Consider the following 16,007-nt stretch of genomic DNA (forward strand, 5'->3'; position numbering starts at 1 on the left):
TTTTTTAACAAAAAATCATACCCATTTTAATTTTAACCCCCTCTTATAATTAAATATACAAGAGGATTATCACATGCATCAAGATAAATATTTTCTGTACAGTGTAAAAAAGGATTCATACAGTTATTTCAATTGTAACCAAAGTTATGATTTTTTTTAGTTTTAACGAAACAGAGAAATTAAAGTTTTCGGAAAACGGAAATTAAAGATTGCAAAATACGATAGCACCTGCCGATCGCACGGTTTTCCCAATGTCCTATGAACTTCAAAGTGGTGTAACCTGTAGGATGAAATGTGTACTAAATACAATTAAAAATTACAAAAATATATTTGATTACATATAAAAAATTATTTTTTAAAAAAGCTTTTATTTAACTAATATTAATATTCATTAATAAAAAAAAGGAAACAAATTAGAAAAACCCTCTAAAAAGTAAAAAATAAGAATTAAATCAAATTGAGAATTTTAAACAAAAAATATAATATATTAACAAATATAAAAATGGACTGAAAAGTAAAGTTTCGTCGAGGAATTCTTTGGTAATCGTGTTATCGGTCTAGGCTTGTGGCACCAATATCTCCAGATTTGACTGAGGCAAAAAATTTTTTGTAGATTTATTTCTACAAAAAAAATCTCCAGATTTTTTTCTACGGGGTTACCTCAAAGAAAAAGCCTACAGCAACAAACCACGAACACTTGAACAATTGAAAATCAATATTGAACAAGCTCAATTAAATATCCGGCCACAAACTTTGAAAAAAGTTGCAAGAAACGCTGTAAAAAGTATTGAAGCTTGTATTCAAGAAGATGGCGGCCACTTCCAACATTTACTCTAAATGTAAGGTAATGGATGGTAATATAAAAATTACATTTACATTTACACATGCCTTTTTATTATTTCAATACCTACCAATATAAGGTTGGGTTGCGTTTAATATGGGACACCATTTTCTTTCTTTCTTTTTCCTGTTTAGCCTCCGGTAACTACCGTTTAGATAATTCTTCAGAGGATGAATGAGGATGATATGTATGAGTGTAAATGAAGTGTAGTCTTGTGCATTCTCAGTTCTACCATTCCTGAGATGTGTGGTTAATTTAAACCCAACCACCAAAGAACACCGGTATCCACGATCTAGTATTCAAATCCGTGTAAAAATAACTGGCTTTACTAGGTTGAACGCTGTAACTCTCAACTTCCAAATCAGCTGATTTGGGAAGACGCGTTAACCACTAGACCAACCCGGTTGGTTTATATGGGACACCCTGTATTTCTCTCTGACCGTACGGTTCTGTTTAAAGATGCGCTCTAGTTGTGGAAAAATCCGTTACCAGGGGAAGCCCACAGAGTTCCGTTCTTGGCCCCCTGCTGTAGAACCTGGTATTCGACGGATTTCTGGGATTGACATTTCCAGAAGAGGTCATGGCCCAGGCTTTCGCCGATGACTGTCTCCTTTTAGTTCGTAGTAATTCACGACCACAGCTAGAAAACCGGGCGCAGGCGGCCTTGTCAACCACATTAGGCTGGATGGACATGCAAAATTTAAAGATTTCTGTGCCCAAGACGAAGTTTATGATTATCAAGGTAACATAACATATCTATTCATTCCATAAGTGATTTATATAATTTATTATTACATACTGATCAAGATAAAATTTCTTTTGTTTAAAAAAAAAGTAATTTTTTTTAACTGTTCGGTAATTAACTGTTCATTAAAATATATTCACTTTTTTTTTTGTCTTCAGTCATTTGACTGGTTTGATGCAGCTCTCCAAGATTCCCTATCTAGTGCTAGTCGCTTCATTTCAGTATACCCTCTACATCCTACATCCCTAACAATTTGTTTTACATATTCCAAACGCGGCCTGCCTACACAATTTTTCCCTTCTACCTGTCCTTCCAATATTAAAGCGACTATTCCAGGATGCCTTAATATGTGGCCTATAAGTCTGTCTCTCCTTTTAACTATATTTTTCCAAATGCTTCTTTCTTCATCTATTTACCGCAACACCTCTTCATTTGTCACTTTATCCACCCATCTGATTTTTAACATTCTTCTATAGCACCTTATTTCAAAAGCTTCTAATCTTTTCTTCCAGATATATATTCACTAAAACCTCAAATAGTTTTCCAAATTAATTTGTTCTCCAATTAATAATTATTCTCAATATATCTTAATTCCAGAGTTTAAAAAATATTTCCCCTCTAAATTACTTATAATCTAGTTATATTAAATTACAATTCCTTAAGACATGACACTAGATTTTTGTTGAGCAGCAAGGAAGTAACTTTTCCCTTCCCCTAACCGTTTATTTAACTAGAACCTAATATACAAGCTATGTGACAGAAATGATTGTTTAATTTACAACAATTCTGAGAATATACAAGAGGAAATGTCTAATTACCTGAAATTTTACCCTCTTCCCTTTACTTAATATAAAATTTTCTCTATTATACATTACCCTACCCTAAAGAAACATCTAATGGTGGTGTTTCATCCCTATTATCTCAAACCACTTCTTCATCTTAACGCAACCTTGATTAAACGCATTAACTTTTATGTACCAATTAACTCGTTTATATCTACTCATTGTTGCGTTATAGTTTCTATTTTACTGTAGAGCATTATTTCTGAATTTCATAAATTAGAATTTTATACTTTGACGTACGACAAATTAAATATTACAATAATTATTGATTAACATGGAAACAATAATTATAACTCCTGTTAAAAGAAAAAGATAAAGTAAATCGTTATTTGGGGCACTTTGCGTACGAAAAGCGCATTTCAGATTTTTCTAAAAAATAAATATGAAAATATATAAAATTAAAATCGTGTCTCGTCGAAATAAGCTATTCTTAAATAACCCAAAGACTGTACGTACAAACACAGATAAGCACTGGTAAGGATCAAAAAGAAACGATTACTAGAAATTTAAAAAAAATCACACGATATTTCTAAGGAAAATGAATTACGAAAAACTCTCACAAAAAAATCTGATGTGGGCAATGCATAACTTCCTTATACGCCTATTAAATTATATATACACACACATTTTTTTTTAATGAAAAGTACATAAAATTTTATTTCATTAATAACTTCTAGTAATTTTTTTTTTATTATTATTGAATTAAATAAATTAACAATTAATATAATCCACCTTAACAGCGCGTTGATACGTTCTCTAGATATTTCGGCTTACTTGGAAGCCATCATCAGGTGTTTAACTCCTGATGATGGCTTCCAAGCCGAAAGATGTAGGGAACATATCAACATGCAGTTAAGGTGGATTATATTAATTTATTTAACATATCAGCAGTACCATATTTGAGAAATTAATTATTGAATTATTATTCATCGTAAATTTTTTTTTACAATTTTTTTTTTTGTCTTCAGTCATTTGACTGGTTTGATGCAGCTCTCCAAGATTCCCTATCTAGTGCTAGTCGTTTCATTTCAGTATACCCTCTACATCCTACATCCCCAACAATTTGTTTTACATACTCCAAACGTGGCCTGCCTACATAATTTTTCCCTTCTACCTGTCCTTCCAATATTAAAGCGACTATTCGCTTTTTTACACTGAAAGGTTAATAATTATTATTAATAAATCAATATATTTAAATTAAAGAAAAAAGTAGTCTGATTCGAACCGATGTGCCTTCCCTTGTAAGATCCAAATATTTCATTAATTAAAATTTTATTTAATTATAACTCTGGAACCGATGAAAATAAGTACCACTTATAATAATATATCGTTAAAAAGCTCGAAATGAGAGCTTATTATTGCATTTAAGAAATGTGTGAACAACTAAATGTTACAACACTCCTAAATCCAAAATTTCAAAATCGTACGGCTAATCGTTTTTGAGTTATGCAAGATACAAACGTCGGGCCTAAACTAGTCAAAATGGATTCAGGGATGATCAAAATAGATATTTCCGTTGAAATCAGAAAATTGAAATTTTTCGTGATTATAATACTTGGACGGGTCATGAATCACTTTATAAAGAAAGACAAAATTAAAATCAGATGATATAAATGAATTTTTTTTATACTTAAATTTTTATGATTTCATTATTTGTTGAATCCTTATTTCTGTAAAATAAATAAAACTGTTTTTAACAAAATGATACTGATATCAAAGACGGTTAAGAGAATACACTTCTATTAAAAAATCTAGAATTTTCTTTAGTTTATCATTTATAATAAAGATAAACTATGTTTAAGCGTTCCATATAATAAGCAAAAAATTAAAAAAAAAGTTACAAAATTCTTACCGGCTCGATTTCATTTATTAAACAAATAATAAACGCTAATAGGTGATAAATTTGTGACAGCAAATTTATAATTGCCAAATTTAACCAAATTAATGACTTAATACTACCCGTGCTATTTATACACCCCGTCAACTACTAAAACATATATGACTATCAATAATTAATTTATCTCGTCAGACAGCAATTCGCTGCCACGCCTAGGCCGCTGAGTGCTAGCAAGTACCTCTTCTTTTTCCTGTTTAACCTCCGGTAATTACTTTTCAGATAATACTTCAGAGGATGATATGTATGAGTGTAAATGAAGTATACTCTTGTATAGTCTCAGTTCGACTATTCCTAAGATGTGTGGTTAATTGAAACCCAACCACCAAAGAACACCGGTATCCACGATCTAGTATTCAAATCCGTATAAAAGTAGACGTGTAGATAAGGCCTTTTTCTTTCCCGAAATCCCTGCAAGGCAATATTTCGGGAGAGGAGCGGCTTTCTGTTCGTGAGGTGTGCAATCATCGGTGATGTCACCACCAGGAGTGCCAGCTACTTCATCATTTCGGGACGATTCCAGTGTCCCAGGACCCTCCAGGAGCTCCGCAGGCAGTTTGTCCCCAGACCTTAGCGTCAAGGCATCCCCATCGCTCTTCCTTTCCTAACGTTTTCTTGGGCTCGTAGTTTTGACATTACAGTACTGGCCCAGTCCGGCACTGCTTGCCAGTTGTTGACCCAAGTGACAATTATCTATTTGAGATCCTCAGATGGTAACAATCTGTCTATTTTCAGCTTGGCCACCAGTGTGTTTTTCCCTGAGATGGAATTTCGGGCATTCGAAAAGCACATGATACGCCGTTTTCTCGATGCCTTTGAAACTGGGACAAAAATATTTAGATCGACAAATATATAGATACCAACAAAACAAAGTGTTGTTTGCAACAACGAAAATTTAACCTACAATTCAATTTACTCAAAGTCCTCTTGATTTACTAAAAAAAAAATCAAGAAACAGATTCACAAATTTAATAAGCCTCTAATGATAATACACATTATTTCTATCTGCTCTGGTCCGTTTTCGGGAGCGAGGCAATCCCTACTCCCTTTCACACTGCAGCTTCATCACAGAATTTTCCAGACATCCATTGTCATCCTTAGAGCAAATATCTCAGCTAAACGAGGTTTGATGCCAAAACCGGGGCTAATTCGAACAATTTACAATATCTAGGACTCCATTTAGACTCCCGCTTAACATGGGAAAATCAAGTGACAGTGAAGAAAAAAGGAATTAACGCGCATGAAAATAATCGGCTACTTTTCTATTGGATAACAATAAGGATGTGAGACGACTGAAAAGGTTGCATATATTGGATCTTATATATATAAGGGAGTGCGACAAGGATGTTCTCTATCTCCGTTACTTTTTAATCTTTACATGGAACTAGCAGTTAATGATGTTAAAGAACAATTTAGATTCGGAGTAACAGTACAAGGTGAAAAGATAAAGAAGCTACGATTTGCTGATGATACAGTAATTCTAGCCGAGAATAAAAAGGATTTACAAGAAACAATGAACGGCATAGATGAAGTCCTACGCAAGAACTATCGCGTGAAAATAAACAAGAACAAAACAAAAGTAATGAAATGTAGTAGAAATAACAAAGATGGACCGCTGAATGTGAAAATAGGAGGAGAAAAGATTACGGAGGTAGAAGAATTTTGTTATTTGGGAAGTAGAATTACTAAAGATGGACGAAGCAGGAGCTATATAAAATGCCGAATAGCACAAGCGAAACGAGCCTTCAGTAAGAAATATAATTTGTTTACATCAAAAATTAATTTAGATGTCAGGAAAATATTTTTGAAAGTATATGTTTGGAGTGTCGCTTTATATGGAAGTGAAACTTGGACGATCGGACTATCTGAGAAGAAAAGATTAGAAGCTTTTGAAATGCGGTGCTATAGGAGAATGTTAAAAATCAGACGGGTGGATAAAGTGACAAATGAAGAGGTATTGCGACAAATAGATGAAGAAAGAAGCGTTTGGAAAAATATAGTTAAAAGAAGAGACAGACTTATAGGCCATATATTAAGGCATCCTGGAATAGTCGCTTTAATATTGGAAGGACAGGTAGAAGGGAAAAATTGTGTAGGCAGGCCACGTTTGGAATATGTAAAACAAATTGTTAGGGATGTAGGATGTAGAGGGTATACTGAAATGAAACGACTAGCACTAGATAGGGAATCTTGGAGAGCTGCATCAAACCAGTCAAATGACTGAAGACAAAAAAAAAATATTGGATCTTAAGATCGTTGTGCGATAAATATTTTCCTTTTCTTTGTTTTATTGTGTAGACCATTTATTCTTTTTTTGGTTTGTTTCATTAGATACTGATTTACGTATATTTTTTTACGGACTTGTGTGCATTTTTGGTTATATTTTATTCGTTATATTTTTATTTGAATTGTTCAGAATTTTAATGTATTATCTTGGAAGGTATCATTACTTGATACAATTTACTAATACTTTCGTTATTTGGGAAACTGATTGTAAATAAAACAAGATAACAAGAAAGAATTTATCTATTAAGGACAACAAAATCAAATTAAATATTTACAAGTGAATTTCATAAAAAAATTCAGCAATAAAAAATCTATAATATACCTCTAAAAGAAAAATGATTCATATGCAACACAAATTCTAAATTGGGCAAATAGAAATAAATTCTGAAAATGTTTATAAAATAGAACATATTAATTTCATGTCTTGATTTAATAAATGTTGAATTTAGATTGAGGACTTAGATTTAAAAATTTACATTTAGAATTAATAAAAGTATCTATTAGGGCGTAAAGTAGAGCACTTAAGTTTCAGCTCCATCAATTTGTCAAAAACGTTCGAGTAATATATTCCGTTGGATAAAATAGGTCTCTTTTCGTAATTACATGTGAATCGCGTCTTATTCGTAAATCAACAGACAGACCTTGAACGAGATGATTATTATATTTAATGGTTGGTTATTTACTTCCTTGTACGAAGTAAATGAAGTATTTTAATCACGAAAAATTTCGGTTTTTTGATTTCAACGGAAATATCCATTTTCACCATCCCTGAATCCATTTTGTCTAGTTCGGCGTGACGTCTGTATTTCTCGCATAACTCAAAAACGATTAGCCATACGATGTTGAAATTTTGGATTTAAGACTGTTGTAACATCTAGTTGTCCACCTCCCTTTTTGATTGTAATCGACTAGATCAAAAGTATCCAAAAAAGGCAAAAATCCAATGAAGTCTAATCCGAACCGATCCTTCCCCTTGTAAGATCCAAATATTTCACTAATTAAAATTTGATTTGGCTATAACTCTGGAACCGATTAAAATAAATACTACTTATGATATCGTCGAAAAGCTCTTAATGAGTGCTTATTACTGCTATTAAGAAAAAATCCAAATTTATTATGATTTTAGATTTTTTTAGACGTTTATTTCAGTCGATTGCAATCCTTAAAAAGTTCTCAATGAGGACTTACTACTGCAGTTAAAAAATTGTTTGGAGCTTTTTTGGACACATTTCCTGGATTCAACGTAATCAAAATGGATATTTCCGTTGAAATCTGAAAACCAAATTTTTTCGCGATTACAATGTTTCCTTTACTTCGTACAAAGAAGTAAAAATGAAAAAAAAATATTGAGAAAATAAAAGAAGTTTTAAATTATTACCCAAATGTGATTCTTATTTGTCCGGACAAACAAAAATAATATGTAATTATAAATACTAATATGAAATTAAAATAAAATATTATGTTATAAGTTATTTTTACCTACTTGTACGAAGTAAAAGTATTGTAATCGCGAAAAATTTCGGTTTCCATATTTTAACGAAAATATCCATTTTGACTATACCGGAATCCATTTTTACTAGTTTCAGCATGACATCTGTACGTACGTATGCATAACTCAAAAACCACTAGCCGTAGGATGTTGAAATTTTGGATTTAGGATTGTTGTAACATCTAGTTGTTCAGCTCCCCTTTTGATTCCAATCTACTGCACCAAAAGTGTCCAAAGAAGCTCAAAATCAAACAAAAAGCTGGATTTTGGACTTTTTCTTAACTACAGTAATAAGCCCTCATCGAGAGCTTTTCAACGATATATCATAAGTGGTACTTATTTTCATTGGTTCTAGAGTTATAGCAAAATGAAATTTTAAGTAATGAAATATTTGGCTCTTACAAGGGGAAGACACATCGGTTCGAATCCAAGTTCAACTCCTTTTCTTTTTTTTAACTTTTTTTAAATTTAAATATATTGATTTATTAATTAACCCGTGATTGTAAAAAAAAAGTTTTACAATAATTGAATAATAACAATAAAAAAAAAATATGAAAAAAATCAAAGTTATTTGGGAAATAAAATTTTATGTACTTTTAAAAATATGTAAATGCAATTTTATAGGCGTTAAATATGTGAATATGTAATAGATTTGATGAAACATCTGATTATTTAATATATTAATTGAAAATTATAATTTAGAATCGTATTATTTTTTTTTATTTTTTAGTTTAATTTCTGTTAAATTTTATTTTCATTAAAGTTAACTACAGAGTGACTGAAAAATAGATCCTCACAAGAACAACATATACACTGAGGCACATACATGCCCGATCTTTAATAAATTGCAAAAAATTCTTATCTTTTAGTTCATTATTCCTCTGATATTGTCGGACAATATTCTCCCTAAGTAGAAGTTGATCATCATTTTATTTTTTTTTTTCTGTTGCCAATCGTTTAATCGCTCTTTGGTTTGATATTAAATTATTCTTATCTTAATTTGGGTACATCTTCTCTAGTTTCCAATTTTTTTTCTTTTTATATTTATCTTCCTGTCTTAATCTTTTTATTCTTTCCTTTGTGTCTTAACGTTTTCTTCTCTTTATATTTATCGTCTTCCCTTAATTTTTTTATTCTTCCCTTGTTCTTAACATTTTCTTCCCCTTCATATTTATCTTTTTGTCGTTTTTTTAGATATATTTCTTCATGTTATCTTTCTTTTTTCTGTATGATTGTTTCTTTTTCATTTTTGATTATTCACCGAATAATCCGATAATAAAAACTGAATATTTTACACCGTAAGATCGAAATTAACATTTGTAACCGGTATACAGGAGTTCACTAAACGGAATAGTTTAATTATTATTAACTTTTATTTATACGAAACACCAGAAATCTGAAACTTTTGTTAATCAGCAACTCACGAAGATACAAATAATACTGATCTAGTAATACGAGTAATAAAGAAAAGAGACTTTTACTCAATCCTAATATTTCATGAATTAATAATTGTATAAATATTTTATGTTAATAAAAACTGTGTAACTGTCCGCTTTATTAAAGAATTGGAGGATCATATCTCACTTTCAAATGAAATAAGTTTAAATGAAGTGAAGTAAAAAATGTGTATGTGTAATTTAATATGCTCACAAGGAAGTTATGTGGTGTCCGCATCAGATTTTTTTTTTATATATTATGTCTTCATAATTAATTATTTACATTATTATTAAATTTAAAAATTTTCTAATTCTTATTTGATTTTATAAAAATCAATTCGAAAGAAATAAAATTCGTATTTTTTTTTTTTTTTTTTTTTTTTTTTTTAATAACGTAATAAATATATACATGAAAACGATATGGAGTTGACTGACTTGCGCAGTAGTTGATATCGATCAGACTGTAGTATAAGGGTAGGTTGTTTTGCATAACTTCTTGCAAATAGCTAACAGCCTGGTACTCAGGGTGTCAGAATGGGGTTGCGTAGCGCAACATCCCTATACGACCTGCGTCAACTATTCAAATGCATAACCTGGGGCCTGCGCCCTATATTTTATCCGGTCAAATCATTCTATTTAAATGTATTATTTAAAAAGTTTCGTTTTTATTCAATTTTCTTAATTATGTAAAGATGGGTAAGTCGAGAGAGAAATACTTCATTAAAATTATGATAAAAATTTTTAATTAATAAATTAATGATTTTAAATATATATATATTTAAATACCAAAATTTTTACGTTTTTTTTTTTTTTTGTCTTCAGTCATTTGACTGGTTTGATGCAGTTCTCCAAGATTCCCTATCTAGTGCTAGTCGTTTCATTTCAGTATACCCTCTACATCCTACATCCCTAACAATTTCTTTTACATATTCCAAACGTGGCCTGCCTACACAATCTTTCCTTCTACCTGTCCTGCCAATATTAAAGCGACTATTCCAGGATGCCTTAGTATGTGGCCTTTTAATCTGTCTCGTCTTTTAACTATATTTTTCCAAATGCTTCTGTCTTCATCTATTTGCCGCGATACCTCTTCATTTGTCACTTTATCCGTAATTTTTACGTACTAAAATATTATAAATTTAAAATTTTCATTGATTAATTTAACTTGAAAAAAAGCGATTCATTTATTTTATAATTAAGTTCAAGTCAGTAATTTGTTTCGATTCATCAATTTAAAAAAATTTAAACCAATAAAATAAGCATTTTAATATATTTTTGGACTAAGGAATTACACTATAGAAGTTTTCAATGAAGTTTTTACATGGGAATATGAAAATGGAAATATTTAGCGTATGTAAAATGCCATGCCTGATCGGTATTTGAACCTGAGACTTCCAGATGAAAGTCCAAAATATTACCACTCCGCTACGGAGATCAATTAGTCATCTAAAATAAATCGAATTAGTCGAAATTATATGAAACATTTTTTTTAAATAAAATAATTTAAAAAACCATCATTATAATGTCCAAATCATTCATTCACAAAAATTATTCGTATTGTTTCAACCGAATAGACAGACGATTTTTATCATTTTTCAGACTATTTTTCACACAACTTTATTTTATAAGGTTTTATTCAATAAAATATAAGCCGGCCTACCGGTTTCAATGATAAAGATATTTATTTGCGAAAAAACAAATACATTTTTCTTGTTTCTTTTTTTGAATGTAGCATTTCATGTTGTAGCGATATTTTGTTATTTAGAAAAAGCCCCCCCCCCCCCAACATTTCTACCCCTATTGACAGATTTTTCCCATTAATGAAATAGACCGAGATTTTGGGTTATTATATTTTATGTATCAATTGGTAAGTAACTGGCACACAATTACGGCAGTTATCGTGTCCTTAAAGAAGTGAAATATGAAATATATATATATATATATATATATATATATATATATATAAGTTAAATATTTCTTTCTTTTCCTGTTTAGCCTCCGGTAACTACCGTTTAGATAATTCTTCAGAGGATGAATGAGGATGATATGTATGAGTGTAAATGAAGTGTAGTCTTGTCAATTCTCAGTTCGACCGTTCCTGAGATGTGTGGTTAATTGAAACCCAACCACCAAAGAACACCGGTATCCACGATCTAGTATACCGGTGTTCTTTGGTGGTTGGGTTAAATATTTATAAATGTATGTATAATATACGTTGCTTGTATTTATGTTATTTTTTTTTTTTTTTTTTTTATAATGAGTAGACGATAAATTTGAAAAAGCAGGCAAAGAATATTTTTAAATTTCAAACGAAAAACTTAAGATATCCTTTTCATTAATGTAACTATAAAATAAATATAAAAAAACTGATGTGGACACCACATGTTGTGCGCCTATTATACACATTTTTTTTTAAATGAAAAGTACATAAAAATTTATTACATTAATAATTTCTGATATTTTTTGGTTTTTTTTTTATTGTTATTATTGAATTATTTATCGTAATATTTATTTTTACAATCACAGGTTAATAATTATTAATAAATTAAAATATTTTTAAAAAAAACCCTTTTCGGCATGCCGGAAGGGGGAAGTAGATCTCACCAATGCTAAGTTTTTTTTTTGTCTTCAGTCATTTGACTGGTTTCATGCAGCTCTCCAAGATTCCCTATCTAGTGCTAGTCGTTTCATTTCAGTATACCCTCTACATCCTACATCCCCAAAAATTTGTTTTACATATTCCAAACGTGGACTGCGTACGTGTTTCCCTTCTACCTGTCCTTCCAATATTAAAGCGACTATTCCAGGACGCCTTAGTATGTGGCCTATAAGTCTGTCTCTTCTTTTAACTATATTTTTCCAAATGCTTCTTCCTTCATCTATTTGCCGCAATACCTCTTCATTTGTCACTTTATCCACCCATCTGATTTTTATCTTTCTCCTATAGCACCGCATTTCAAAAGCTTCTAATCTTTTCTTCTGAGATACTCCGATCGTCCAAGTTTCACTTCCATATAAAGCGACACTCCAAACATATACTTTCAAAAATTTTTTTCCTGACATTTAAATTAATTTTTGATGTTAAAAAATTATATTTCTGACTGAAGGCTCGTTTAGCTTGTGCTATTCGGCATTTTATATCCCTCCTGCTTCGTTCATCTTGGACAATGCTAAGTAGGGGATAAAAAACATTTCCACCTTAAAGTTAAGAAAAACTTCAAATTTACACAATACAATAATGGTTTCATGTTTAGAAGGCGACAGCCCCATCTTCTTACTATTCCAGCAATATTTTGGTCATCCCTTGTCGTAAGGGTTGGTCATATCAAAAATTGGTCATATCAAAATCATTACAATTGTTAAGTAATATTTAAAGGACTAAAGACCACTTTAAACCGGTTCGATACTGTACCTATTAACGGAGGTATGATTTTTTTTGTGTTCAAAACCCCATTGTTTCCACCCCATGGGCAAACGGTTGGTGATATCAAAAAACTTTACTTAAATACCTTTTAGGCCCTTATCCAAAGGATAGTAGGATTTTTAAACGAATTCGATATTTTACTTAATAAGAAAGTTATAGCGATATTTTATTTTTTCGAAAAAGCCCCCCTATTTCTAGCCCCATGATTCGATTTCGCCCATTAACGAACTAGATTGAGATTTCTGATCGTTATATTTTATGTATCAATTTGATAGTGATTTGCGCAAAATTACGGCAGTTATCGTGTCCACAAGAAAGTGAAATATATATATATATATATATATATATATGTATTTATAAACTTATCAACTGACGGTGGTTTTGGGGTCTAGGGGATGTGAAACGCGAAGATATGTCAAAATTTTCCCGAAGTCGAATTATGGTACCCATAATTCGAATAGGTAACTTTCTTACGAAACTACCTATAAAAGTTAAAAAAAACCTTACGCTAAATTCATGCATTTAGTTGAAAATTTTCATTTCTCATGAACTATCGTATAAAAATAATTGAAATTTGGTACACGTATGTAACTTCGATGTGTAAAAATAAATATTTTTACTTTTAATTATTCTTTAAAAAAATACAAAAAACAAAAAAATTACAAAAATATATTTGATTACATATAAAAAATTATTTTTTAAAAAAAGCTTTTATTTAACTAATATTAATATTAACATTAATAAAAAAAGGAAACAAATTAGAATAACCCTCTAAAAAGTAAAAAATAAGAATTAAATCAAATTGAGAATTTTAAACATAAAAAATATAATATATTAACAAATATAAAAATGCACTGAAAAGTAAAAAATAAATTATATAAATATCTAATAAATAAATGTAATAATTATTAAATTTTAAAATTAAAAGTAATGAAAATATTCAGTTAAATAAAAGCGTGGCGCAGTTTTTATAATTTATTTAAAACAACACAACATTTATTTTTACAACAATTAATCTCCATTTTCATTTTTAATAACGACGCGAGGAGGCGGAAAGGTCTGCTGAATCCTCTCCAGTTGAGAATGACTAGCTACGAGTAACAATCTGGAAAAATGTACCAGCTCGCTTTCTTTGTACGTGTTCTCACATAGTTGAAGTTCATCTTCGAATTCTGCTTGTAATCTAAGCCAAATTGAACGCACTCTTTCCGCTAAAAGTTTCATTTTAATTAATTATGAATTTTTATTTAATGAATTCATAATTACGATTTTACAGTTATAATAATGATAATAATTAATAATTTTTCAGATTACCGTCAAAATGTTATAACTTTGTGAAAGATTTCTAAATTTAATTTTTATTTTTAATCTTATTAACCATTAAAGGTCATCTCGGTGCAAATTTGAACCATCAAAGAATTAAAATTTGAGTTATTTTATTACAGGTAAATAAAGTATATACATATACTAAACAACCTCATTAAACAAAAAATATATTTTAAAATACAGAAATGTCTATAAATACTTATTCGAAAACATTGTTATAAAAACTACGCCACGCTTTTATTTAACTAAATATTTTCATTACTTTTAATTTTAAAATTTAATAATTATTACATTTATTTATTTTTTATTTATTAGATATTTATATAATTTATTTTTTTACTTTTTAGTACATTTTTATTATATTTTTTTGTTTAAAATTCTCAATTTGATTTAATTCTTATTTTTTACATTTTAGAGGTTTTTTTCTAATTTGTTTCCTTTTTTTATGAATGTTAATATTAATATTAGTTAAATAAAAGCTTTTTTAAAAAATAATTTTTTTAAATATTTTTATTTATAATCGCATCAGTAATTAAGTCATTAGTGACTCATTAATATCTATGTGAACGAATATCAGTAATCCTGTAGTTTTAATCAAACTCAAGTCATTGAAATCCTATTTTTTTATTTTTGTTTTTTCAGGTAGTAGAGTACAAATAAATTCACTTACATCATACATGGATGCAAATTTTGTTTACGGCTCAAGTTATCGAAAAGCAGATAGTATAAGAGAGCTGCAAGGAGGATTTATGAAAACAGTAGATTTATTTAAAAGTCTTGGTTTAAAACCAATTTTACCTCCAAAAATTGAACAACCAGATGATGGATGTATAAGACCTACGCCGAATCAGTTTTGTTTTCTTGCAGGTAAAACAAATCAATAAACATAATTATTATATTTTAATACTTTATTTTTTTATAAAAAAGTGTGTGTGTGTTCGCGCGCGCGCACACACGCACACACACACACACTTTGTTCCAGTTACTATGTAAATTTAATTTAAAAATATTATGCAAGTATTACTGTGTTATTTAATCATGTAACTGATATTTTTTTTTATTACTGAAGGGTTTTAATATTTTAAAATATCGTATGGCTTCTTAAAGGTGATAATCGAGTCAATGAACAACTGGCGTTAGGAGTTTTACATACAGTTTTTGTTAGAGTTCATAATTTGTATGCTGAAAGATTAGCAGCTATAAATCCGCACTGGGATGACGAAACAATATATCAGGTAAGATTAATTAATTAATTAATTTTCAGTTTAAAAATAATATGAAATTTTTTTAAATAAATCTTTAATAAAACCATTAAATTGTTTAATTATATTTTAACTTATGTATATAAAAATGAATGTTTGTTTGTCCCGTATGCGTTCTTGTACCGTTCATTTGATTGCAATGAGTTGTTGTACGCACGCCCGCGAAGGTTTCTGAATTAGTTTGGACCCGCTAGGTAGCGCTGGGGTCGAGATATTTTAAAAAATGTTATTTATGGTCCGATTTTGCTCATATTCAGAATATATATATATATCAGTTACGTGAAAAGAGATTGTTTTGCGAAAAATGGATCTGCTAGGTGGTGCTGAAGTCGAGATATTTCGAAAAATTGTATTTATGGACCGATTTGTCTTATATTCAGAATATATATTAGTTACGTGAAAAGAAAAATTGTTGTAAAACCTATACCCGCTAGGTGGCGCCGGTGTCGAGATATTTATAAA

At 29.8% G+C, this 16,007-nt stretch overlaps 1 protein-coding gene across 1 annotated transcript in view; it reads left to right on the top strand.

Annotated features, from left to right (window-relative positions):
• Nucleotides 1-16,007, top strand: part of LOC142317426 (salivary peroxidase/catechol oxidase-like) — a 299,683-nt gene that overhangs the window by 226,546 nt on the left and 57,130 nt on the right. Inside the window, exons 7-8 of the mRNA XM_075353986.1 lie at nucleotides 14,926-15,150; nucleotides 15,391-15,518. Coding sequence (XP_075210101.1) covers nucleotides 14,926-15,150; nucleotides 15,391-15,518 — 353 coding nt within the window. The remainder of the gene's footprint in view (nucleotides 1-14,925; nucleotides 15,151-15,390; nucleotides 15,519-16,007) is intronic.

Source organism: Lycorma delicatula, chromosome 1 (genome assembly GCF_047948215.1).
Source record: "Lycorma delicatula isolate Av1 chromosome 1, ASM4794821v1, whole genome shotgun sequence".
NCBI lineage: Eukaryota > Metazoa > Arthropoda > Insecta > Hemiptera > Fulgoridae > Lycorma > Lycorma delicatula.